The 25,116-nt window shown below is 33.7% G+C and overlaps 1 protein-coding gene across 2 annotated transcripts in view; it reads right to left on the reverse strand.

Annotated features, from left to right (window-relative positions):
- The window catches only part of COL14A1 (collagen type XIV alpha 1 chain), a 254,691-nt gene that overhangs the window by 51,754 nt on the left and 177,821 nt on the right, over positions 1-25,116 (reverse strand). For both annotated transcript variants that reach the window (XM_074266537.1, XM_074266541.1), the window contains exons 35-40: positions 23,296-23,373; positions 20,614-20,700; positions 14,820-14,873; positions 12,672-12,767; positions 10,858-10,911; positions 10,434-10,487 (exon numbers count right to left, since the gene is read on the reverse strand). In XM_074266537.1, coding sequence (XP_074122638.1) covers positions 10,434-10,487; positions 10,858-10,911; positions 12,672-12,767; positions 14,820-14,873; positions 20,614-20,700; positions 23,296-23,373 — 423 coding nt within the window. The remainder of the gene's footprint in view (positions 1-10,433; positions 10,488-10,857; positions 10,912-12,671; positions 12,768-14,819; positions 14,874-20,613; positions 20,701-23,295; positions 23,374-25,116) is intronic.

Below are 25,116 nucleotides of genomic sequence, written 5' to 3' on the forward strand. Positions count from 1 at the left end.
TGAATAAGTATGGTAGTCCAAAGGGTGTGTGTGTGTGTGTGTGTGTGTGTGTGTGTGTGTGTGTGTGTGTGTGTGTGTGTGTATGTGTGTGTGTTCAGGTTCTGGAAGGACAGAAATGAGGAAGATATCTACAATGCAGTTTGGAAATGTTCCTCTTTCCTTTGAGTACATAATGAAACCACCTCTTCCAGTTCTTTTGTTGACTTCACAAAAATCAATGGTGCTATTCTTTCATTTAGATTTCTCCTAATTATGTCTCCTAGTCTCCTAGTTATGTCTCCTAATGGTAGTGAGAATGCCATTATTTATATAATTCCATTCCTACACTAATAAAAGTCTATCACCTCATTTGTCATTGGAAAAATATATTGCATAAACAATGTTAACAGTTAAATTAATGTTCTTAAAAAGATTAAAAAACTGTAAGGTGATTCTTAGCATCTTTTCCACCAGTAATCAGGTACTGAGTCTCTTCATACTTAGCTAAGCTGATCCCTGGGCATCAGACACAGTTCATTACTCAGCCTGTGCCTGAAGCCTTTCCCAACTTGATATGACTTGTTCTGCACTGGTTCTGAAAATCTTGGGATTCAAGGGCCCAGGGCCAAATAGACATACCTTTATGTTAGAGCAAATATTCTATACAAAGCAGCAAGTACTGGGGGGAAAGATAATTTCTCATCTTCAGAAAGGAATTCACATCATGTATCAAATAGAGCATTTGGCATGCTTGAGAGTTATCAAAGGTAGAAGTCTGACCATTGGAAATGAAATGAACAATGAAAGAACAATTTCTTGATACGTTTTACTTAGCTAAAATCCATAAGAAGTCTCAAGTCATCAAAAATTTTGCAACTATCTTCACTGTTATGAAATTAAAACCCCAAGAATCATTAGTCTATAGTGATTATATTTCTCACTGATTTATTATGATTCCAAAACTTTAAATTCTATAGAAAGAAAACATTTTGCCACTTCTCTGGGAACCAGGACATTTACAGAAGTTCTCTGCCAATGTAATTGTTTTTAAAGAGAAAGAATTTCAAATTCTAGTGTAAAAAGATCCAGCAAAAATTCTACAAGTCAGAGCAGGGGGTTTCTTTAGCATCACTAGTTTCTATAGTTAACAAATAAATTGAGTGAATAATGCTTTTGAAACTACCATGTTCAGAGAAGTTAAAATGGAAGAATCTCCATGATCTTGGGAACCTGGTTCAAGCCTTTTATAAAATTCAATTTTATTTCATTTCATTTCTGAATTTTCTTCCCCTCTTCTTTCTCTCCACCATCCAGGGAGAAGACAATAACAACAAAATTCATTACAAATATGTATAGTTATGCAAGATAAATTCTTATATCAGCCATGTCAAAAAAGAAAAAAGAAAAAAAGAGAAGAAAATATGCTGCAATTTTCACTGAGTCCCCTCAGTTCTTTTTCTCACAGTGGATAGTATATTTCCACATTAATTAGAATAGGGGTTGGTCATTATGTAGATCAGAATAACTGTCTTTCAAAGTTTATTGTAATATTACTGCTACTGAATAAATTCTTCTTCTGCTCACTTCATGTTGCATCAATTCATAGGAGTATTCCCAGAATTTTCGAAACTATCTACTTCATCCTTTCTTATAGCATGATAACATTCCATAATATTTGTATTACATATATTCAGTAATCTAAGTCTTTGAGCCAAACATATATATTCATTTAGATATTTAAACCACACATAAAAGAGAATAAGAGCAGTAGTCTTAATGTTGGAAGAACTAGGTTTAAGTTCTTATCACAGAACCAATTAGTTATTTAATTTTGGTTAATTTCACTCAACCTGAACCTCTGCTTTGTCATCTGTAAAATGGGACTAATGATATTTATACTTCCTGCCTCACAGGCTTGTTGAATAAATCCTTTAAAATTGATAATTTTTGCAATTATCATGATCACAACAAGCTTGGCTGATAGTGGGCATGGATTTTACTGCAGTTATAAAATTCATTCAAAATCAATAGAGAAGAAAAATCAATTATTAAACCAACTAACACTGTAAATTAAATATTACATTTCTAAGAGAGTGGTGGAAAGAGGATTAAGGGAGGTAAGAGAAGGAGAGTAGAAGGAAGGAAATGGGGAAAATAGAAGAGAAGAGAATGAAATAGAGAAAAAGGGTAAGAAGAGGAAAGGAAAGGAAACAGTAGAAAGGAAAGGAGATGAGAAGAAATATATCCAAGGATATTATCATTAAAAGGGACTTTTTATTTGACTAATATTTTTTTTCAAATATTTTACCATAATGGTAATAATTCAACATTTAATAAGAGAATTAAAACCAGATATCTGACTTCAGTCCAGCCTTTAAAGTTCAGTTCAATTCTGCCTCATACCTGATAGAATGGAACACATGAACATACTTTGTTTATATTACACCCACATGATAAGGAAATAATTTGTAAGCTCTCTTTTACAATTAATCTTACCACAATACATTTATTATATTACCACAATACAATTAATAGAAAACATATTAGAATAGAAAAAATAACAATAGAAAAGATATTTTTCTATCTTTTATTTCACAACCAGTTCATGATGTATTTAATGTTTACTATGTCTACTTGACATGTTAGGTTTTGGGTATTTTTGAAGTATGACAGGGCTCCATCTTCAAAAAGTTTACATTTATATTGTTAGGGACCTAAAATCACTCTAGTTAGTATGGGATAATACTATTTCAGATTCACTCAACTCTAAACCATGAAACCCTCTCAAGCTTGGCTTCCTTTTAATGGATTCTTTACATAGCAAACATTACTTTAGAAATGTGTGGTCTTAAGGAAAGATTCTTAAAAGTTTAAGCTTAGAAAGCTTCATATACAGTTAGTGGCTGTAAATATTACTAAATTCATCTAAATGTGAGCCTAGATTTTCCTGCACCTCTTTATCCTCAATACTCTTCCAAATCTTGAACTACATCTCATACATAGGGAGTTTAATGGAGGAGAAATGGGAAAGCTGAGAGACTACGATCCAGGGGTCCATCTGGGCAATTTCAGAATCACCTAGTGACAGCCCAGCACCATGAACAGAAGGAAAAAAGAAGTGGAGGGAGCAAGGGAGGGAGAAGGTAAAGAGATTTATAGTGGAAAAGGATGGGATAGACAGAAGTTACGGTCAGTTAGTTGTAATGGCTCAAAAGATGAACTGGAGCTCCAAGTCCATAATAAATGTTGACTTGCACTGCTGCTTTTTTTCAGATGGGGACCTTGCACTGTGGTCTGCTGTCTTCCCAGAAAGAGTATGAAACGTGTTCATTGAATTAGTCCAGCTTTTGCTGGATTTGATTTTACCAAAAATTGGTCTGGCTTGAGCTATGTCCTGTTTATGGCTCCAAGCCTGGGGGATAATGTAAGCTGCCCAAAAAGTCACAGATTCCCCTTTCTAAAAGCCAGAATAAACTAGGGACATGAAGAAAACATATTCTTTATTTAAGGAGGATAATTTTTTAAATGATTCCTTCTCTTTCTTGTATTAATTAGGGGGCAACATAGAAATTGACTCAAAAAAAAGCTGTTAGATTTTTATTTGTATTCTCGTTACTGTGATGGTGCTAGTGGAAAGGTGTCATTGAGAGAGGGTAGAGACAGGCAATGAAGGATCATGGATTAGGAACCATAAGGGACCTTCTGGCTCTACTTTCATCTTTTTTTTCCCCTGAGGCTGGAGTTAAGTGACTTGCCTAGGGTTACACAGCTAGGAAGTGTGAAGTGTCTGAGACCAGATTTGAACTTGGGTCCTCCTGAATTCAAGGCTAGTGCTCCTTTCATCTTCATTTTACAGATGAGGAGATAAGGGTGCAGAGAAATTAAGTGATCTACTCAAGGCAGGTAAAAAGGAGCAGAAGGAAGATTGAATATAGCTTCTCAAAATCTAAATACATTGTCCTTTTCACTGTATCACATATTCGCCATAACTCTATCACAGAAAACGAGATTTGATAATTGGCCTATTTTCCACTTATGACTCTTGCTATGTGACTATGTGCTAGTCATCTAACTTTAGTTTCCTCAAATATAAAGCAGGGAAAATAATATCTATACCTTACAGTGCTGTTGTGAATCTTACATAAGATAATAACATAAAGAATTTTGAGGACCCCTGAAGCATTTTTAAAATGTCAGCTATATTTGGGTTGGGATGACTAGGAGGCAGAAAAATGACTTAGGAACCATTATGGGAATAATTCCCATTGCAATGCATTTTGTTGTTTTTGCTGAGGCAATCCCAATTGCCAATTGTTTAGTGACTTGCCCAGCATCACACAGCTAGGAAGTGTTAAGTGTCTGAGATCAGATTTGAATTCAGGTCCTCCTCACTTCAGGGCTCTGTCTACTGAGCCACCTGCTGCCCTCATTTTAAAATTATTTTTGATCATGGGTATGTTTGGTTTACTCTTGAAATATACACCTTCAACTCATTGACAGATAGAGATAGACACACAGAGATCAATTAATTACATATGTGAAGTTATATAAACATACTTCCATGCTAACCATATTGTGAAAGAAAACACAGCCTCAAAAGAAAAGAAAAGGATAAGATTTAAAACCCATATTCAGAGAAGTGAACACCTGGTAATGATGATACCCAGGGTGTAATTATTACTATGGGTATTTAAGGTAGAGTCATTTAAGAGATCAGAATTAAGGAGATTAAAGAATTGGGAGATTAGAGTGAGAGATGAGCATCAATGTGGATATCAAAGTTCTTTCATATAAGGAAAGAGAGAAAGAGACAGACAGACAGACAGACACACACACACACACACACACACACACACACACACACACACACACACACACTGAGAGAGAGACTCCCAAACATTTATTGTAGCACTTCTTTTTGGTAGTAACAAAGAACTAGAAACAAAGTATATGTCCTTCTATTGGAGAATGGCTAAGCAAATTTCACTCCAAGAATGAAATGAAATATTGCTATGTTGTTAAAAAAAAATAGCAAATGTGATGTATGCAGAGAATCGTGATTAAGTCATAGCATGAACTAATGCAAAATAAAGTGAAAGGTCACCCACCTACATTGAGCATCACCATATAAATGGGAAGAACGATCACAAAACAATTACAAAGAATGAGCTTAGCTCCAAAAGAGAAGAAAGAAAGAAAGAAAGAAAGAAAGAAAGAAAGAAAGAAAGAAAGAAAGAAAGAAAGAAAGAAAGAAAGAAAGAAAGAAAGAAAGAAAGAAAGAAAGAAAGAAAGAAAGAAAGAAAGAAGGAAAGAAAGAAAGAAAGAAAGAAAGAAAGAAAGAAAGAAAGAAAGAAAGAAAGAAAAAGAAAGAAAGAAAGAAGGAAAGAAAAAGAAAGAAGGAAGGAAAGAAACAAAAGCCCTCTTTGTCTCTGCAGGATAGTCAGTATCTCTATGACTCCTGGCTGCCTAAGATCTTTATTCTTCCCCCTCAATAATCATAGGTCCCAGTTATAGAGTTTTAGGGTTTGCAAAGTATTTGCAACAACTCTACAAGATAAAATATTATTCCCAATTTAAATGTGTAAACTTAGGCAGAAAGAAATTAAATGAGTTGCCTAGGGTCACACAGCTAGTAAAGTCTGAGGCCTGATTTGAACTCAGGTCTATCTTGACTCCAAATCCAAATATCTACTTAAATGATTCTCAGATCTATTTGGTTAGTCCTAATATCTCTATTAACCTCCAAATGTCTAGTTGACATTTCAAAAAGGATATCCTATAGACATCTTAATTCATTGGTGATTAATTATGACCACAACTCCATTTGGGATTTTCTTGACAAAAGTACTGCACTGGTTTACCATTTCCTTCTCTAGCTTATTTTACAGACAAGGAAACTGAGGCAAACAGAGTTGTGATTTGCTAAGATTCACACAACTAATAAGTGTCTGAGACAGATTTAAACTCAGATCCTCCAGATTTTAGGAGTGCCATTCTATTCCCTGTGTCACCTAAATGGCCTTAAGACATCTTAAACTCAAGTACAAAACCGAATTCATTATCTTTCTGTATTCTCTCCTGCTTTTAATTTCTCTAAGCAGCTGGCCCCTTCTTTCAAGGATCTTATCTAAAGTCAGGAAAATCTGAGTTCAGATCTAAAAGACACTATCTGTGACATTCAGCAAGTCATTTAACTTCTTTCTGCCTCAGTTTCCTGAACTATAAATATAAAATGAATGTGGTAAAAGCACAAGCCTATGTATCATCTTTGACTCCTCAGAGTCTCACCTCCTCCAATATTCAATTAGTTAATAATTCCAGTATATTCTACCTTTGCATAATCTTTCTTTCTCTCCTCTGTCACTGGCCTTTATTATATCACTTCTAGAGTATTGCAATAGCCTGATGGTTGGTCTCTTAGCCTGGGCTCTTTTCCTTCTTGTCCATCCTCTTATTCACTCATCAAATGTATCTTCTTAAAGCACAGGTCCGAAATTTCCTTATTCAAAAAACTGAAGTGACTCTTCACCACTTCCAAGATTATATATAAAATCATCCTTTGGCTTTTAAAACTTTTCATTACCTGCCCCTTCCTAGCTTTCCAATCTTCTTATACCTGAATCCCCTCCATGAACAGCTGCAATCAAATGACACTGGCCTCCTTGTTGTTCTAGCAAAAGTTGCTCCATATGCCACATCCCCTGCATTTTCATGCTTGGGATCTTCCCTCTCATCTATGCCTCCTAGTTGCCCTGGAATTCCTCAAGTCTCAGCTAAAGTCCCACTTCCACAAGAAGCCTTCCCATATTCCTCTTTATGCTATTGTTTTCCCTCTGAGATTATTTTTAATCCATCCTATTTATAGTTTGCTCATAATTGTTTGTATGTTGTTTCCTCCATTAAACTGTGAACTCTTTAAGAAGAGGGACTGTTTTGTTTGTTTTGTTTTTACTTTCTTTGTATCTCCAACCTTTAGCACTGTGCATGGAACACAACAGTCATTTAATAAAATACTTGTGATCTCATAGCCAGTGTGCCTCTTAATTGCCTCATCAAAACTCATCTCCTCTATTTCTTCCCTCCTAGTTTTACTAAATAGCTAAAAATTATGATAAACTAAAATGTATTAAAATATTAAGAACCAAAACTAACCTAACCCTTTCCCTTCTTCTAATCCCCAGAAAACATTTGTATTTTAGCAATTATCTACTACTAATATAATGGAGAACCAATGGAAGGAATTACATGACTTTGGTGGATGCCTACTTATACTTCAAATAAGATTGGTCAATGTGTTGACTGGTGTTGCTTTACTGTGTTTTTTTATTACAAGGGAGAACTTCAATTGTACTTATCTTTATCTATTCCTGGGCAACCATATACCTTTCTTTACTACTCTGCATCAGGGCCATAATTAGCACAAGGCAAATGGGCACTGGCATAAGCAGGGAAAGGGATTTCCTCCCCAGAAAGCACTTGTTTCCTTGAAAGTCAATCTTCCTCTCCATAGGTATATCTGTTCTTGAACCTTGACTTATGACTATTCTGACCCGAGCTGCCAGTGGCCTCCAAGCACTTGCTGTTTCTCCTCTGACCTACCTTTCCCATCCCCACCTTCATGAAATGGGGAATAGAAGACATTCCCTTTGGAGTTACTTCACAGCAAAGCAAGTTTTCCTCCACCCCCATCCCCACCTCCTCCTGCCCTTCCAACTGTTTTTTGGGTTTTTTTTTTTTTTTGGTTTTTAATTTTGTTTTGGTTTTAGGTTTGTTGTTTTTTGTTTTTGTCATCAGTGAAATAAGATTTATTATGCATGTAAAAAAGATTTATTATCAGCTTATATGAAGAGTTCCATAAACTTTTTAAAGGAGAGACAGAGGACATTTACATTTTTCTAGATCTTTTTGTTACCTCATTTTCACAAGCTTGGATTCCTGATTTCTTTTCATCTTCTTCTGTACTTGAAGCAGACTTTTAAAAAATTCTCCCAAATGGTGTATACAAAGAACTTAGAAAGTATAATTGCTTCTCTCACTTTCTTATGTCTCTTAAATTTACCGATGTTGACTGAAGTCTCCTTCTTTCAAGGCTCTTATTTAAAGAATTCATTATTTAGATAAACAAACCACAAAAATTGTACGTTTGGATGCTTTAAAGAGCATGATTAGCACAACTCCCTCATTTAAAGAGGAAGAATCTTAGTTACAAAGGTATTAAATGACTTGCCCAAAGTTATATAACAAAGATATGACCCGCACCCAATCCCAATTCTTCCCAACAGATTCTTGTAGGAGGAATCTGTATCTCCTGTAATCTCTACCAGAGCAACAAATTTAAGTGTCCTGGAATTTTTCAAAATAGGAATTGGGTTCACCTTGAAAGTTTTATTTCTAAATTGACTAATATGGGAGGAGGAAAGGAATCCCAGTGATATTATTTCTTATCCTACTATTTACTTTATTTTAGTTCCAAAACGTTCATTCTTATAGATAAAAACATATTTTGCCACTCTCTTGGGTTCCCAACATTTATAAAACTCTCTGTTAATGTAACAGTTTTTCAAGAAAAAGAATGCCAATTCTGGCATAAAATGATCCAGCAACAAATCTTCACTGGTATTAATCTCTATAGTTGACAAATAAATTGAGTGAAACTTTTGGAATTGTAGCTTTCAGCATCTCAGGGCTCATGGAAGAATCTAGCCTTCCCTAAGGCTTTTGCCAAAACATATAAATTCATTTAGATACTCATACCACATCTAAAGAAAATTCCATAAATTTCACCTAAAAATTCCTCCTTTGGAAATATTCACTTGGGTTTATGTACAGACTGGATTAATTCAGTTTGGGGAATAGGGACCACACTGAGGTTTAAGATATGTTAAACAATTTTTAAAAATCTAACTCTTATTTCATAGGGACATGATAAAATCTATTTACCATTCCAATAAATTTGGAAAAATAAGCTTCTCTATTCTTGACAAGAGCATTATTCCTGATTTAATGGTAATATTTGAGAAAAAAACTGGAGTCTAATAGTTAGTTCCTACTTAAATTTCCAAAACTGAATCAAATATACCAAGAAATGTCAAATTCACTTCTCTTAAATAGCAGAAATTGATGGTCACTTATAGAAAAGTATAATAAAATAATGAGACCACTGACCATCTGGGGTGACAATTTATGATGAGCCAGCAACAAAGACCTGACTCAACCTTCTCTCTACTGTTCTTTTTATTAATAAATTTAATGACTGTATTGAAGGACACACATGCTGTTGTTTTATCTAGACATTTTATTAAGCTCTGGACAAGATTTATATATAACAACATTCTTGTTTATCCAAAGATGAGACTTTTTTTCTGTAGCTTTTAAAAGTATATATTTAATATAAATTTAATTAAACATTTATTTAATTTCATGCTCTATTAAGTTTTCTTAGAGGAACAATTTCAAAATCTGCCAAAAAATGATTATCAACAACTCCAATAAGTTTGCACCAGTCCATAGTTGACATTAATTAAACTATATATTTATTAAACACATATTAAAATATATATTTAATAAGGAAGTGACACAATTATCTTGTTGGTTTGGTCTTTTTTTCTTCTGAAAATTTCAGAGATGTTTCTAATTTTTGCCACTTCTTACTGACTCAGTCCTCTCCTCTCCCCCCAATTGAAGCCCTCCCTTGTAATAAAAAAAACATTGTCAAGCAACACCAGTCAACACATTGACCAAGTCTAAACCTCTAATTAAGAGGTAAGATTTTTTTTGTCATTAAATCACTTAGCCATCTGAGATATAGCTGTGAACATAGAAATCTCTCAAAAATAAATAAGAAAAAAAAAGAAATCCTTGACTGGTAATTGCTGTCATAAAGCCCATATATTTTATCCTGTTATAGAGATAAAGATACCTTTTGGCTTTTATCCAAATAGCTATGCATAAAATAATGCAAAGTGTTAGAGACAGCAGGACCTATATGAGGCAGTAGGAAGAGAGAGAGAAATCTGAAGTCATTTAGTATCATTGTTCATCCCTAAATCCAAATGGTCCCTGAAGACATCACTATTGTGTAGCAAAGTACCATAATTAATGCTCAGAATAATGAATTATGATTAATTTGTGTTCTATATCATCATTTTAAGAAAACTGGGAATTGTGAAATATACTTTTAAAAGAATTTTAAGAGGCTAAATTCTGAAAAAAAAAAAAGAGAATCAAACCTATTTAGATGGTTTTTAACTGTTTGGGGGCATAGATAGTTGGAGAAGGGAGAGAGGAGTGCTTCTGGGGCTGGAGAAGAGCCTGAGCAAAAGGACAGAATCAGAAGTAAGCAATCTATGAGTGGAAAAGAGATTTCCCTGCCTCAAGTAGACTTCTACCCAGAAAATTAAATACTAGTATTGATGAAAAACAATATTGTTACAAAATATTGAATATTTTCTTACCCTCTGGCCTTGTGAACCATCACGTCCTGGTGATCCAGTACTCCCTGGAATACCCTAAAAAGATTAAAGACCAAAAAAAAGAAAAAAAGATTACCCATCACACTCCTAACTTGCTTCACTGAAATACTTCAAAACCTCAGAGAAGGTGTGATATGAAAATGGAGGTCTTTAGAACTTGGAATAGGGCACATAACTATAATTCATAGAAGAGAGATGCCTCCCTTTCCTTCCCAGCCCCCACTTATGGTGAGGAACTTCAGTGTGACTCATGGAAAGAAAAAATTTAAGATAAATGAATTTAGGCTAAGGTAGTACTGTACTGAAAATAGAAACTGATTTCCAAACTCATAAGCCACTTCTAAAACCCATTGCCTTTTCTTCATATAAGCTTCTTATGCTGACAGCAAGGAATTAAAGAGAATACCTGTGGGCCTGGAAAACCAAGATCTCCCTTCTCTCCTTTTTCACCTGGTGTTCCCTGAAGATCCAAAAACCACATGAAGTTAAACACACTCATCAATTCATATACTGTTTTTTCCCCACCAACCATTCTTCCTTAGTCAACATTAGGTCATATTCATACCAATAATGCACATACCGTATTAAATATACACATACATTAAATATTAAAATAAATTACCTCATACCAACATAAACATAGAACTTAAAGGTTTATATGCAGAAACAGTTTTGAGGGCATGAAGCAACAGATCCTCATTATAGCTGAAAGAAGAAAGGATACCAACTATTTGGGGAAAAAAATCATACACATTAATATAATCCAGAAAAGGGGACAGTGTAATCATGGAAATATAGATGTAATGACCAGATCTTTGCTATTCTAAGTCCCTAGATTTCCAGAAGGGGATTTAAACAATTAAAATTCTGGCTATCTTTTGAATCTAATCATTTCATTGTTAAATATACATATATATATACACATATATTTGTTTTTCCTGCTATAAACATATGACAGGCAGTACAGTATAGTACTATACATATAAATGGACCTATAGTTGGAACTGGACCTCAAATTGTAAGCTTTGGGTGTAAATGTAGCCTTCAACAATTACTGGATCATGGACAATGCACTTAACCTCTCTGTGAATCAGTTTCCTTGTCTATAGCGTAGGGATATCTAATAGGGTTGTAGTGAAGAAAACATCAGAATACAAAGCAGAGAAAAAGGCACATAAACTGAAATGTATTATATGTATACAGGAAAAGAGTAGTTTCCAAAGTATGATCCATGGGAGGAATACTCCAAGAATGAAAAACTGTAGCCAGAGCAACAGTGTCATGAGCATATAAAATATCTCTTAGATGTGGCCACAAAACAAATTTTTAAAAAACTATTGCTTCAAAATTAACAAATAGCAAGTGTTTTCTATAATAATAATGTTGATTTATATAGGTAATTATAATTTTGATTTCTATCAGGCAAAGTTCTTAACCTAGTATATATAAATAAACAAAATTTGAATGAAATGACATGAATAAACAGAATTTTAATAATTATATGTTAATAAAATTGGCTTTCTTTTTAGCCCTCTGATTTTATTTTATGCATTCAAAACATTATTCTGAACAATAAACCATCAGTATTACCAGAAGGCCAATGGGGTTCAAAACACAAACAAACACAAAACAAGGTTGATTACCTCTGGTAAGGTAAGATATATAGAGATAAGTAAGTGGTATCTAATGTGTTTCAATGTGACATGAATGCTTTCTGAAGAAATACAGTCAGATTCTCAGAGCATGGAGCTCTTTGAATCTATTGGGAACAATAACCATTTTATATGTATTGCCATTCAAATGAAATTCACTTGGATGACAATGAAAATTGACAAAACCCATAAATCCATGGAGGGAATGTATTTTGTCTTTCACCATCAAAACTGCTAATTAATAAGAATATATTTATATAGCATTTTACATTTTTATATCACTGTGTAACCATTATGTACTTGGTTTAACAGGCAAGATATATTAGGCAGATGTCATTTGATTATCCCTATACTCACAAGATTTCCTGTGCACATTTTTTCAGTGTGCATATATTATTGCATATTGTCTTATTATGCTAGAAAAATGGATACAAAATGAATTACTGTCCAATACTTCAATATGAGTTGAAGGACTGTTTTTTCTTAGTAAGACATATATTTCACTACTAATTATTCCTTGAAATGTTAAAATAATCTGACATCTCAGTAATATTTATTTACAACTCACCGGCATGCCTTGAATGGAAAGTCCACTTGGACCTTGTGGGCCAGGAGGACCCTGGGGTCCTGGGGAACCTGTTTCACCACGAGGACCATCTGGTCCCTAGAAGGGAGCAAAGAGAAGTCATTTAGGCAGGTAATTAAATCTTTTGATATAAGTTTTTTAAACATATAATTTAGAATTTCAATTCAAATCAGTAAGAAGTTGACAGGAGTTACACATATATATAATTTCTCCATTTACTCATTCTACAAACATTTATTATGTGCAAGGTTCTCAAAAGAGATACAAAGTTTCAATAAAGTACTGTCACTGTGGAGTTTACAATGCTAGATAGCAACAAGACATAAACATAAAAATTTAGAATGTCACAGGATCCTATATTTGGAGATTATTTAATTTGTCCTCTTCATTTTACAAATGGGGCAATAAGCCCAGAGATGTCCTACAATTTGTCCAAGATCATATAGGGAACAAGGATTTGAAATCCAATCTTCAGAATCCAAACCTAGTATTTTGTTTTCATACAATTCTACAAAAATTCTTTATTCTCTGTAAGAAATGGCATTCCTTGATAACTGAATTAGAGAGGCACAAAAATAAAGTACTACCTGAACGCTAAGGGGGAATTCATTCATGTATGGGAAGATTAATGGATGTATTTGGAGTCTAAAGATAGAGGATTCAAATCTTTGTTCTAACATGTTTGTGACTGGGCAAATCATTCGAAGCCTTTGAGTCTCGGTTTTCTCACTTGTAAAGTGAGGAGGAAGTTGAGCTAGGCTTTAAATTCTTTTCAACATTTCAGTGTCTCATTTGGGAAACAAAACAACACAGTCTCTGCCTTTCAGTACCTCATATCCTACATGGCATAAACCATGGCATGGTAAAAAATAAATAACCACAAATCGGCTCACCATTGTAAAAAAGATTTCAACATTAAGCCCATGTAAAAATTCTCCAAAATGAAGAGCATAAAATTCAGTGTAATTAGAAAAAAAAAACTGGATTTAAAAAAAAAACAATTGATAATTTTATTAAAATAACTGATAGATGAGCTTTTAAACTTTATCTTCCTGGGGTTTCTCTTCATACCCTTATACAAGTACCATCTTTCACTCTTCACTTACTAGAACCCACTAGAATGTGAACTTCTTGAGGGGAGGTATCATTTTGGCTTTTTCCCCTCTATTTGTTTATTCAGTACTTAGCTTAGTGCCTGGCACACAATAAGAGCTTAATAAATGTTATTTATATCTATATCTGCATCTACATCATCTATTTATAAATTGTCTGTCAATTTCTCATATATATTCAACTATCTATCCATCTACATAGCTATCCACTTATATATCTATCTATCTAACCTCTGACTTAGGAACAGTAGGATACCAACTCCTAAGAAAAATCAAGGGAAGTACTAAATTGTCTGCTACCAGCCTTAAAAAGAGCTACAAGATTTATTGATAGCTTTTTAGTTCATTTCCTTAGAACATAGTAATAAGGTCAGGTTGTGTGTTTATTCCCCAAATAAGCCAATTATCTTTGTTCCATTCCAAAGCTAAAGGCTTTCTAACAGAATGAACATTCACTCAGATATACTAATAGGAAGAGAAATAGATGTAACTAAAGACATTTCGGTACAAATTTTTACAAAAACTAGAAAGATAACTCAAAAGGAAATGCTCCACACAGTAAGTCCAACACTGCATAAATAGAGAACAGGACTCAAATAAGAGACCTAGAATGCAGAAAGTAATAAGAAGGAGGAAGTACCCCTGAGAAACTAAAGTTCCATTCTTATGACAATTGTGGCAAAGTCTGCTAGTTAGGAATTTGAGAAAAAAACATTCATCAAATAAAAATGGGGCTTAAGAGAGCCTCATTCTTTTTTTTTTTAACCCATTTTCAAGAGAGCCTCATTCTTGACTTGGAAAGCTTTCACTTAATCCAGATTATAAATGACTTTTTGGAGTAAGGATAAAGGAGGCTCTAAGAATAAGGGACTGATTTTAGGTTCATTTTTTATCATACGATGACAACTTTAGGTTGGATAGAACGAATAGCAAAACACACACACACACACACACACACACATACATACATACATACACACAAACCATTCCCATAGGAAAAAAAATAAACACAAGTTACCTTTGGACCCTGATCACCTCTCTGACCCTTTGGTCCCCGGAGTCCTGGACCACCCTGGAAAACATATGTAAAATATCAACTCAAAGGCCAACCTCAAAAAAAAATATGTTTCAATCTTATTTCTTAATGATATGGAGTATCTCATTCCCATTTTTCATAAATGCCAATATACTGAATTAATGTTATAAGCTTCATCACCATCCACAGATGAATATCAGCACAAATCAGTTCTCCCCTCCCTTTAGATGATTTCACATTTTGAGAAGGCTTTCTGCCAAAACTTTTTCAGGCTTTTGCAAATGACCTTGGATATATTTGACAGTTATATAATACACCTATTGCAAATAGAGAGAGGAATATTTTCCCTTTAATTTCTAATCTGAAATGCCATATAAAACACAATATAATTATGATTGGAAATTATCCAACTCAACTTTAAAAAACAAGTGCACATGGGCACACACACACACATACACACACACACGAAACCTAAAATTCTAGTTCTTTGCCTTTTAGAATGAGGTTGGATTAGGTGATCCTTTATGAATCTTTTAAGAATTTTTGTTGTTGTTGTTGAGAGAGATGATATCTTAGGGAGGATAGAAGAAGATGAGTAGAGTAAAACTTGAGAAGATTAAAGAACAAAATTTTGGACCTGACCATGAAATGGTCATTATTCATGATTTTATTATCAATAAAAATCATTAATATTAACAATAGCCAGCATTTATGTGATGTTTTAAGGTTTGCAAAGTACAAATATCCCATTTCATCCTCACAACAACTCTGGAAGGCAGGTACTATTATTAGCTCCATTTTACAGATGAAGAATGAGGTAGATAGAGGTTAAGTGACTTGCCATGACTCACCCAGTAAATATCGGAGGCAGAATTTGATCTCTGGTCTTATATACCTTAGTAAATTACATCATTACAGCATACTGAATATGTGTGAACTAGAAACATCATCTCATCAATTCCACTGAGTTAACACCTTGTTTCAAGTGTATTTCTCCAAAATTCTGGCCCTCTACACTTCCAAGAATAATTGTTTCTTATTGCTAAGGATTCTGTTATTATACGAGGCACTTTTGATAGCTCTCTATGTTTTTATCAAACTAAGAAACATGATGATCCACATGCTTCATGATTGCCATTTAATATCTCTTTCCCCAAGAAAAAAAGTGTATCCCTATAAGTAGTAGTCAGTTTTCCAGGCTTTCACTGGTCAGTGCAAAAAAACCTAGGGATGACCTCACCAGACATGGGATATGGCAGCATCAATAGGTCTTTACACTCATTTACCAATGATATAGATCTCACAGAGAGTTAGATATTCATTAATGCAAACATCCAAGATACTTCTCCCCAATTAAATTTGGATGGTTCCTCCTAAGATATTAATGTATAATTGCATTATTTGAACATGTCTGAGGGCTATAGCTCAAGAAAAGGATTGTGTTTTATACTTTTATTATATCCTTCATTGCAAAGTATAGTGCTGGTACATATGGTATACCCTAAATAAATTCTATTCAATGAATGATGATATAACATTTAATGTTTCAGTGAAGTGAGGAAAAAGACAATATAAACAAGAATACAAGTTTTTTACATGCATGACATAATACAGCTTTTACTTTAGCATTTTTTCCAGCAACCATATATGCTACCAACCAAAAAGTTAAGTTTAATCAGTGGAAATCACTTTGTTTTTTTCCCCCACAAATTTTTCTGCAACAACTGCTCTGTTCTGGTGAGATTGTTTTGGAAGAGAAGATGAATTAGGATGGTATATGAAAAATATTTGAAGGGCTTTCATGTAAAAGAGGGATCAAATTTTTTTCTGCTTTGTACCAAAGACAGAATAATGAACAAAAAAGAGAAATTATAGCAAAGAAGTTATTAGCCCAATGTGGAACTAGATATAATGGGTTCTCCTTTCCTGAATATAACTTAAGCAAAGGCTGAAGGACTACATGCCAGGAATATTAAAAAATAAATAAATAAATAAAAGGGATTCCTATTTAAGTATGAGTTGGATAGGATAATTCTGTCTTTTCCAAGTTTCTATTTCTCGAAGTCTTCAAATGAAATTTGTCATTCCTTTCTTCCTTGAGACTTCATTTTCTTTTTTTTTTTTTACTTCTCTCTCCCTTACTTTGGGAGTACTTACTGCCTTTATATGCCAGCACACATAAAATGGTTAAATCTTAAAGTATTCCATATTATAAGTTACTTGCATGATTCCCTTGAGTGCTAGCAAAGAAATGGGATAGAGAAATCAAATAAATTCAGAAGTATTTCATGCAGGTCTCAGGAAAATAAGGATTATTCCCAAAATCTGTCCAGCAAATCTTTACCAACTGTTTAACAACCCATGAGGGATAAATAACTTATCCACTGCTTCTATCTATTTCAGTTCTTTAGTTATGCCCTCTGGGACCAGACAGAACAACTCAAATTGATCTTGCACATGATCTCTTTAGGGCTTAGCTCCTTAGTGTGGTAAATTGCTAGAACGACATGTGGTTTTCATGGAGCTCAAGGCTAGCTCCATATATGTGGAAGGATGATTTTGGCCATGGGAAGAAAATCTTAAAATAATATGAAGAATGGAATGACTTTGTTGTTTCTCTACAGACTACAGGGTGATTTAGAGAATGGATTTCTATTTTCAATAGAAAATGATAGGTAAATGTGTGCCATAAAATATGGAGAAAATTGGATTGCATGTTTAATGTTGAAGAGATGCTCCTTCGTGCCAAAGATAAAAAAGGAATTGCCAGGATTCATTCCAAAAAACTCTAGAAGGTTCTGTTGAACTTAAAAAAGTAGGGAAATTTATATGATCAGAGCCAACCTGGAATGAACTTTTATCCTGCAAGCCAACTGTCAGTCTGGGTTATCTACTGTGGAAATGTCTAACATGCCAGTTCTGCTTAGTGGAAAGTCAAACATTAAATGACAGGTCTTAGAAAAAAAATTATCCTATAAGACTTTGATTTCCACTAGTTATTCATGGACACTGACTCTGTTTTCTTGTCCCATCAAGTCCCTTCAACAGACTTGCAGTTCTCTGACAATAAACTATTGATGTTTTCTCCTTCTCAAAGAAATACATACTTGCTTTGATAATTTGAGAAAAGGTGAAAAATGGCATCAGTGGGAAAGTTTCAAAAAGATCTTTGAAGAAGGATGTAAACCCTCTGGTTCTAATTATTCTAAATTTGGTTGTAATTTCCCTTGTTTCCTTTGTTTGTACAATATGTAAAGAGGAATAAAACAGGGAAATTCATGCTCACCAAAGGTATTCACCACTGTGATGGAAAATGTATCGTAGAAAGTAAACAGAATAAGAATTCCTCGAGTGCTGGATCTGGATGGGAAGACTTGATTTGACATACTGTTTCAGATAATTAATAGATTTATAACTCCACTCAAACTTTCTATGCCTCACATTCCCTATATGTAAAATAAGAATATTGGATTCAATAACCCATAAGGTCCCTTCTAATTCTATAAAGATGATTCCAAATATATTGAAGTTCTTCATATGCTCCTGTTCGCTGATCATATTGTAGGATGATCTAGTGCTTGCCTTAAACTTCAGAGCACTACAGGATTTCCCCAATGAGACCCAAGATTACTTAAAAGAGATAAGCCTAATAATCCATTATAAGAAAAACTATATGAAAAATAATTCAATGCTTAATGTTTAATGTATAGAATTATGACAAGCAGCTGAATGGTCATCCTCAAAATAATGCATCAGTAAATATATTTTGCTCAGGCAATGAGTTGAGCTCAAAACAGAAAGAAAAAGATAGTGTCTGGAAATAGCATAGTGTTTTTAATAATTCCACAAGCAAAGCACTTAATTTTTGAGCTTCAGAGAACTGTAATATGGGAGATAACAATACCTGTAATACCCATCCACCTCATAGGATTGTGAAGATCAAATGGGGTTTGTATATAAAACAGTGAAGAGGTATTGCTAGAGAACTGGCCTGAAAGTCAGCAATAGCTGTATTCACATCCTGATTGTGATACTTTTTTGGCTGTGTGAGTCTTGACAAGTCAATTAATCCTTTTTTACTCTGTGTCAAAGAGAAATGGGTACCACTAAACAGTACATGGGATTTCTGCTGGACATATGTTGACTTGGAAGACCAATGTCTATATTTTATTATATTTTTATTTATTTTGCTAAATATTTGTCAATTATATTTTAATTTGGTTCCCACATTTGAGTGTTGTAAGTAGCACATTTTACATGTCTGTTCTAGGTAACTCTCAGAATGCCAGCAGTAGAAAAGGTGCTGACCTAAATGGGTAGAGGAAATCCCCTCATTTAGGAATTATTTTTTATCAATGAAAAAGGTCTAGTAGCCATCCCCAAACATGTAAAGAAGCAAGTCAACATAAGCAATTAATACTAAAATTTTCTAAAATTCTACATTTTTTTCATCAGCAATATTTTTGTGTTCAATCATTTTCAATTGTGCCTGACTCTTCATAATCCCATTTGAGTTTTTCTTGGCAAAGATGTTGTTAGAATAATCTGCTATTTCCTTTTCCAGTTAATTTTACAGAAAAGGAACTGAAACAAACATCAAATAGCTAGTGACTGTCTGAGGCCAGATTTGAACTTAAAAAAGTGAGTCTTCCTAACTTCTGGCTCAGTGTTTTATCTGATATACAATATTTTTAACACCTACATTTCTGGATTGCTTGTGGGAAACTCTTGTATTTTAATACTCTCAATGCTTGGCATAAAGCCAATATTTTTTTGAACGCAAATGTTCCCCAGGTGATGTTACATGATTAAGAAACCTGGAATGTCACAATCTCCATTAATTAAAGTTGTAGGTGATTCAAAGAACAATAAAAATACACATGGTAAATACAAGCATTCTGTAGCATATGTCTAATAATATGGACATATATCTACTCATAAGTCTGGCGCAAGGCAAAGTGACTATAGAATTTTACTAATACTGAGACCTCTGAGATGAAGAAAAGACCCATGCCAAAATATTTATGTAGAGCAATATAAGGTTAAGGGACTCAACTAGGGTCACACAACCTGCGTGTGTCAGTAGTTTTTTGTTTTGTTTTTAACACAGAGATTCCTGTATCCAAGGCCAACTCTTTATCCACTTTATTCTATTCTGTCTCTTCTGTGGCATTACTGATATCACTAAGGAAATATGATTGGAAAAAGAGGTGGGATAGTCATATGACAAGAGCACTAAATGTACAGCCCTAAAATTATAATAGTCATGATATATAAGACAATCTGGATGGAAGGCCTTTAGTATTTCAGTGGATGATCCAGAGGAAACATGGGCAAAAAATGTATAGGTGAAGAAGGAATGAATGGGTTGCAATATGCATCAACAGAAAAAGTGCCTATAAGAGGCTCAATCTCACAGATCCACTGATGCCTTAGAATATATTGCTATATAGGAGTAAAAAGGAAAAAAAACCATTACATTTGAAATAGTATTTCAACTTTGTCCAATTAAAAAAAAGGGAAAGAAAGAAAATGCATGACAGAGAGATGAGTTTCTTCATCCTTAATTAGGAAATATTTAATGTAGCTCAAATACCACCTTGGGCAAATATAAATTAGGTTTAGAACAGGCAGAGAGTTTTATAGTTACAATATGAATGTTCATATTGGAAACATTCAGTCAGAAAACAAGGCCTGGGGCTTAGAAAGAAATGGTTTCCAATGTAAATGGATCTTTCTTCTTCTTGAGGAAAACCAACATTTATTCGATACTTACAGGTGGGCCAGCAGGTCCTGAAGCTCCTTTGCTGATTTCAGAACAGGAACAAGAATGTGGAAGAGCTGGGCAATTTTCCTCATCCCTCTGTTAAAAAAAAGAAATAGCCAAATATTAATAAATGTCCTCTGTCAGTAGTTTTTCTAACCCAGGGAAACATTTTTAAAGATTTTAAATTAATGATTTTCAATAAATAAATAATTATTTCAATAAATAATTAATATGCTAGACAATTTTCTATACTTTTTTTTGCTTTTGCTTTTATTTGTAACCTCAGGTTTTAGTCGTGTCTTTCCCTTAAGTTGTTAATGTTTGTTGACTTACTAACTTTGTTTTTTTTTTAAATTTTTTAAAAAAAGTCTACTCTTTTAAGCATCTTCTTTATGTTAACTATTGTGCTAGGTGATAAGAGAAAAAAGTGAAAATTGGCACATATCCTGTCCCCTTAAGGAAGTTACATGCTTAGCATTGAGGAACAGATACAACATACACCTGAGCCAGAAAGTGCAAGGTAAAATATGATAGAGAAAAAGAAAACCAGTTAAAATAATTGAAAAAAAATAGGAGGGACATATCACTTTTGCATGGAGAGCCAGAGAAGACTCCATGAAATTGTGGTGTCTGCATTTTACTTTGAAGGAGACAGGCTTCAATAGACAGAAATGGAGAATGGGTGAAATCTATCCCTAATATAAGGAGAACTACAAGCAAAGGCCTGGAGAAAGAAGAGAGCAGGGTGAGAACAGATGGACTGGAATGCAGATTTATATTAAGGGGAGTACTAAAAAATGCATATGTTATGTAAACATTGAAAGTTGAGGAGATAAAATTTAAAATATTCTCCTGAGGATTGAAAAGGTAAATAGCTCATTAAATGTGAGATGTTCTGCAGATAGAATGCTAACAACATGGGGTTCAGGAAAAATTCATGTAGAAGGTGGAAGCTTGATGAAAGCTCAGGATTCTAAGATTTAGAGGCAAGAGAAAAGTCTATGCAAAGATTTATAAGCAAAAGATTGTGAGTTGTTTTTAGGGAAAGGAAGTCAGTGCCAGCTATAGTGCCAGCACAGTGGATAAAAGGTCGGGACTCCAGTTGAAAGATTCCCTTTTCTAAATTCAAATCTGGCCTCACACACTTACTAATTGTGTAATCCCAGGCAATCATTTATCTCTCTTTGCCTCAGTTTCCTCATCTGTAAAATAAACTGGAGAAAGAAATGGCAAACCACTCCAGTATCTTTGCCAATAAAAATCTCAAATAGGATCATAAGAAGCCATAACCCACTGAACAATTATAAATATAGGTCGGTTGGGTTATAAAGTATATAAAGAGGAATAATGTGAAGGAGAAAAAAAAGTCTAGAAAGGTAGCCTGAAGTAAGAAAAAGAAGAGTTTTTCATGGCAAAGTGAAGCGTTTGTCCTAGATGCAATGGAGAGCCACGGATTCAGGTATGATTCCTAGGTTGTAAATCTTGGTGCTTGGAAGGACATTGGTGCCCTCAAACAATTATGATGTTTTCCTTTTTATGTACAACTTCTTCATCACATCCATTTCTCTATACTTATCAGGTCTTGATGAACAAACCCATTACTATTGTCTAACAATCCATTTGAGAACATTTGCTTCTAAAAGGTAGGGCATGAATCTATTCACAGTGTTATCCATTAGAAGCCACGCACATATGTGTGTTTGTATATATATATATATATATATATATATATAGATAGATAGATAGATAGATAGATAGATAGATAGATAGATATAGATAGATAGATAGATATAGATAGATATAGATATACATATAGATGTATAGATATAGATATATAAATATAGATAGATAGATATAGTCCTATCTGAATGATATTTGATGGTAATAATGGCAAAGATCTAAGATCTTTAAGATGTCTCTAAAGATGGCTAAAATTCAGCCATGTACCATAGACAAAGAGGCAAACCTAGAACAGAAGAAAGTTGGTTAGATCATTTTTGAAAAATTACACAGTGTTTTTAATGAGTAAATCATATATTTTAATCTTAGTTTCCCATGGGTAATACAGAGTTAATAGCATAAAATCCTATAGGGTTTTTCTAGCATTCAGTGAGCAACCAGAGATTCCATTTCAAGTTAAATTTTGGTTTGGTAAACTGCACTAAATTGCCCTGGTAGGGCTAGAGATATTGAAACAGAGGCTTTTGAAAGAGAAGAATCAGTTCTGGGCAGAAACATGTGAACAAAAACCTCACTTGAAGCTACTTAGTGTTAAGTAGTCCAGAAAACATCCTCAACCCATCTTTATTATTTAAAAGTATTTTTTGCCATGCCCTTTGGCTGTTAAGTAGTCACTAATCTATGTGGACCATTTGTGCTTGATCTGTGGTCGAGTGCTCACATTGGTTTGATCAGCCACAGTTAGACACACTGTAGACACAGATGGACACACTTGTCTCCAACATAATGATGTTATCTTAGTTCTCTTCAAGAATGAAGGACAATAACTAGTCACAGAGACCCAATTCTTATGACAGTTTTTCCCCAACAATAAATAAATTGAATTCAAATTCACATTATATTCTTACAGAAATAGAAAGGGTAGATTACACAGAGAATAAACATTACCTAAAGAGCAAAATGAATATGATTTTTAAAAAATGCAATAGACAATAAACATAAAATTCCTACCAGTCCTGGGAGTTCGCAGCATTTGTCTCTGTTGGCCCATGAAGTAGAGCAAACAATGTCAAACATTTGTAGCTGGAACTAAAATTAACCAAAAAAGAAAAAAAAAACCCAGAAACATTTTTAAATAAGAAAAATTATGATCATAACTACTTTTATATTAAGTAACAGCCATATATTTGTAAATACAAAAGTAGATAAAGCAGCATATCTCCAAAATGTACTCTCTTTTATGTGAAAATGAGAACATTTCTATGTCTCCTATATTTCTACTATAAAATGCTGGATATAAAATGATTAATTATAATGTCAAAAATCTATTAAAAAATGCCAAATATTTTAATTTTTTCCTTCAAAAATTTCTCCACACTCTTCCCATAGTCACAGATATATTTCATACTTCCAGGCTAACTGAACTGATATTTACAGATTCTATCATTATATTTCAAGCCCCAAATATTTCATAACTAGATTAGTTTGAAAAATTCTACAGCAATATTTCTATAGTAACTTATGTAGTTATCTCCACTTATATGTACGAGTATATATATATGTATATTCTTACTCTCAGAACATATTACCAATATTCATTATACTGTCATCCCTCACTCCATTCAACTCTATTAAGAACATAAGAAAAAGTTTAATAAGTGAATCTTATTAATCTTCATCCTATATTCATTTCCAATATTCACTTTATATAATTTTTCCTATATAAAGAGAGAAAACATAATCTAGTATAGTATCCAGACTAGTTTTTTTTGAGGATCTCTGGATGGGCCTTGGTCTTAGGTGGAAAAGTGATGAAGTCAGGAGAACCCCATGAGGGTGGTCAAGGACGGAGTCTGGAGTCTGAGTCCAAGCTCAAGTTCACACACTCTTTTTTCCAGTCCTCTCAGCCCTTAAATACCTTAGTACAATTACATCACTACAGCACACTGAGCATGTGCCAACTGTAGAACCATTACATCACCATATTACACTAAGTACAAAGTATATGTGAAGGAGAGAACCATTTTGTCATCAATCACACTGAGTAAACACCCTATTATAAGTATCTTTGCTTCAAGTATACTTTTCTTAGAGTTCCAGTCCTCTACAATCTAGAACTAAAATAAAAGGAGTTGAGAGATAAAATCATAGGTTTGTTTCTTGGCAAATAACCCTTTTTATCTTCTTGCCCTTAACAATTACTAGAACCTCTTAATTCCTTACTTTGTTTTTATAGCTAATATTTATATGATGTTTATTATGTTCCAGGCACTGTACTATATAAGTATGTTCACAACAACCTTAAAGATGGGTGCTATTATCCCCTTTTTACAAATGAAGATGGATAGCTAGATAACACAGTGAGTAGAACTCTGGTCTTCAAATCAGGAAGACTTGAGTACGAATCCAGTCTCAGACATTTACTAGCTTTATGATTTTGGACAAGTCACTTAACCCTGTTTGCCTCAATTTCCTCATCTGTAAAATGAGCTGAAAAAGGAAATAACAAAGCATTCCAGTATCTTTGCTAAGAAAACCCAAAATCGGATTATGAAGAATCAGACATGTCTGAAAAATGACTAAACAACAAATGTTTCAAGTCACCTCCTACTTATTAATATAGACAAATAAAAAAAAAAAAACAAGGAAGGAGACATGCAATGAAAATTGATGTTTCAATGCAATTTAGTGAATAAGGCCTCTCACATCTTTCTAACACAATGGAATCCTTCATTACGTAGGTGTCATTGTAAAGCCAAGAATTGTGTCAAGATGGATCCTCATCATGGTGGTATAGAAATAGATCATTAGTTTATTTCCAACCATTTCTAA

The sequence above is a fragment of the Sminthopsis crassicaudata genome, chromosome 1 (genome assembly GCF_048593235.1).
Source record: "Sminthopsis crassicaudata isolate SCR6 chromosome 1, ASM4859323v1, whole genome shotgun sequence".
In the NCBI taxonomy this organism is placed as follows: domain Eukaryota; kingdom Metazoa; phylum Chordata; class Mammalia; order Dasyuromorphia; family Dasyuridae; genus Sminthopsis; species Sminthopsis crassicaudata.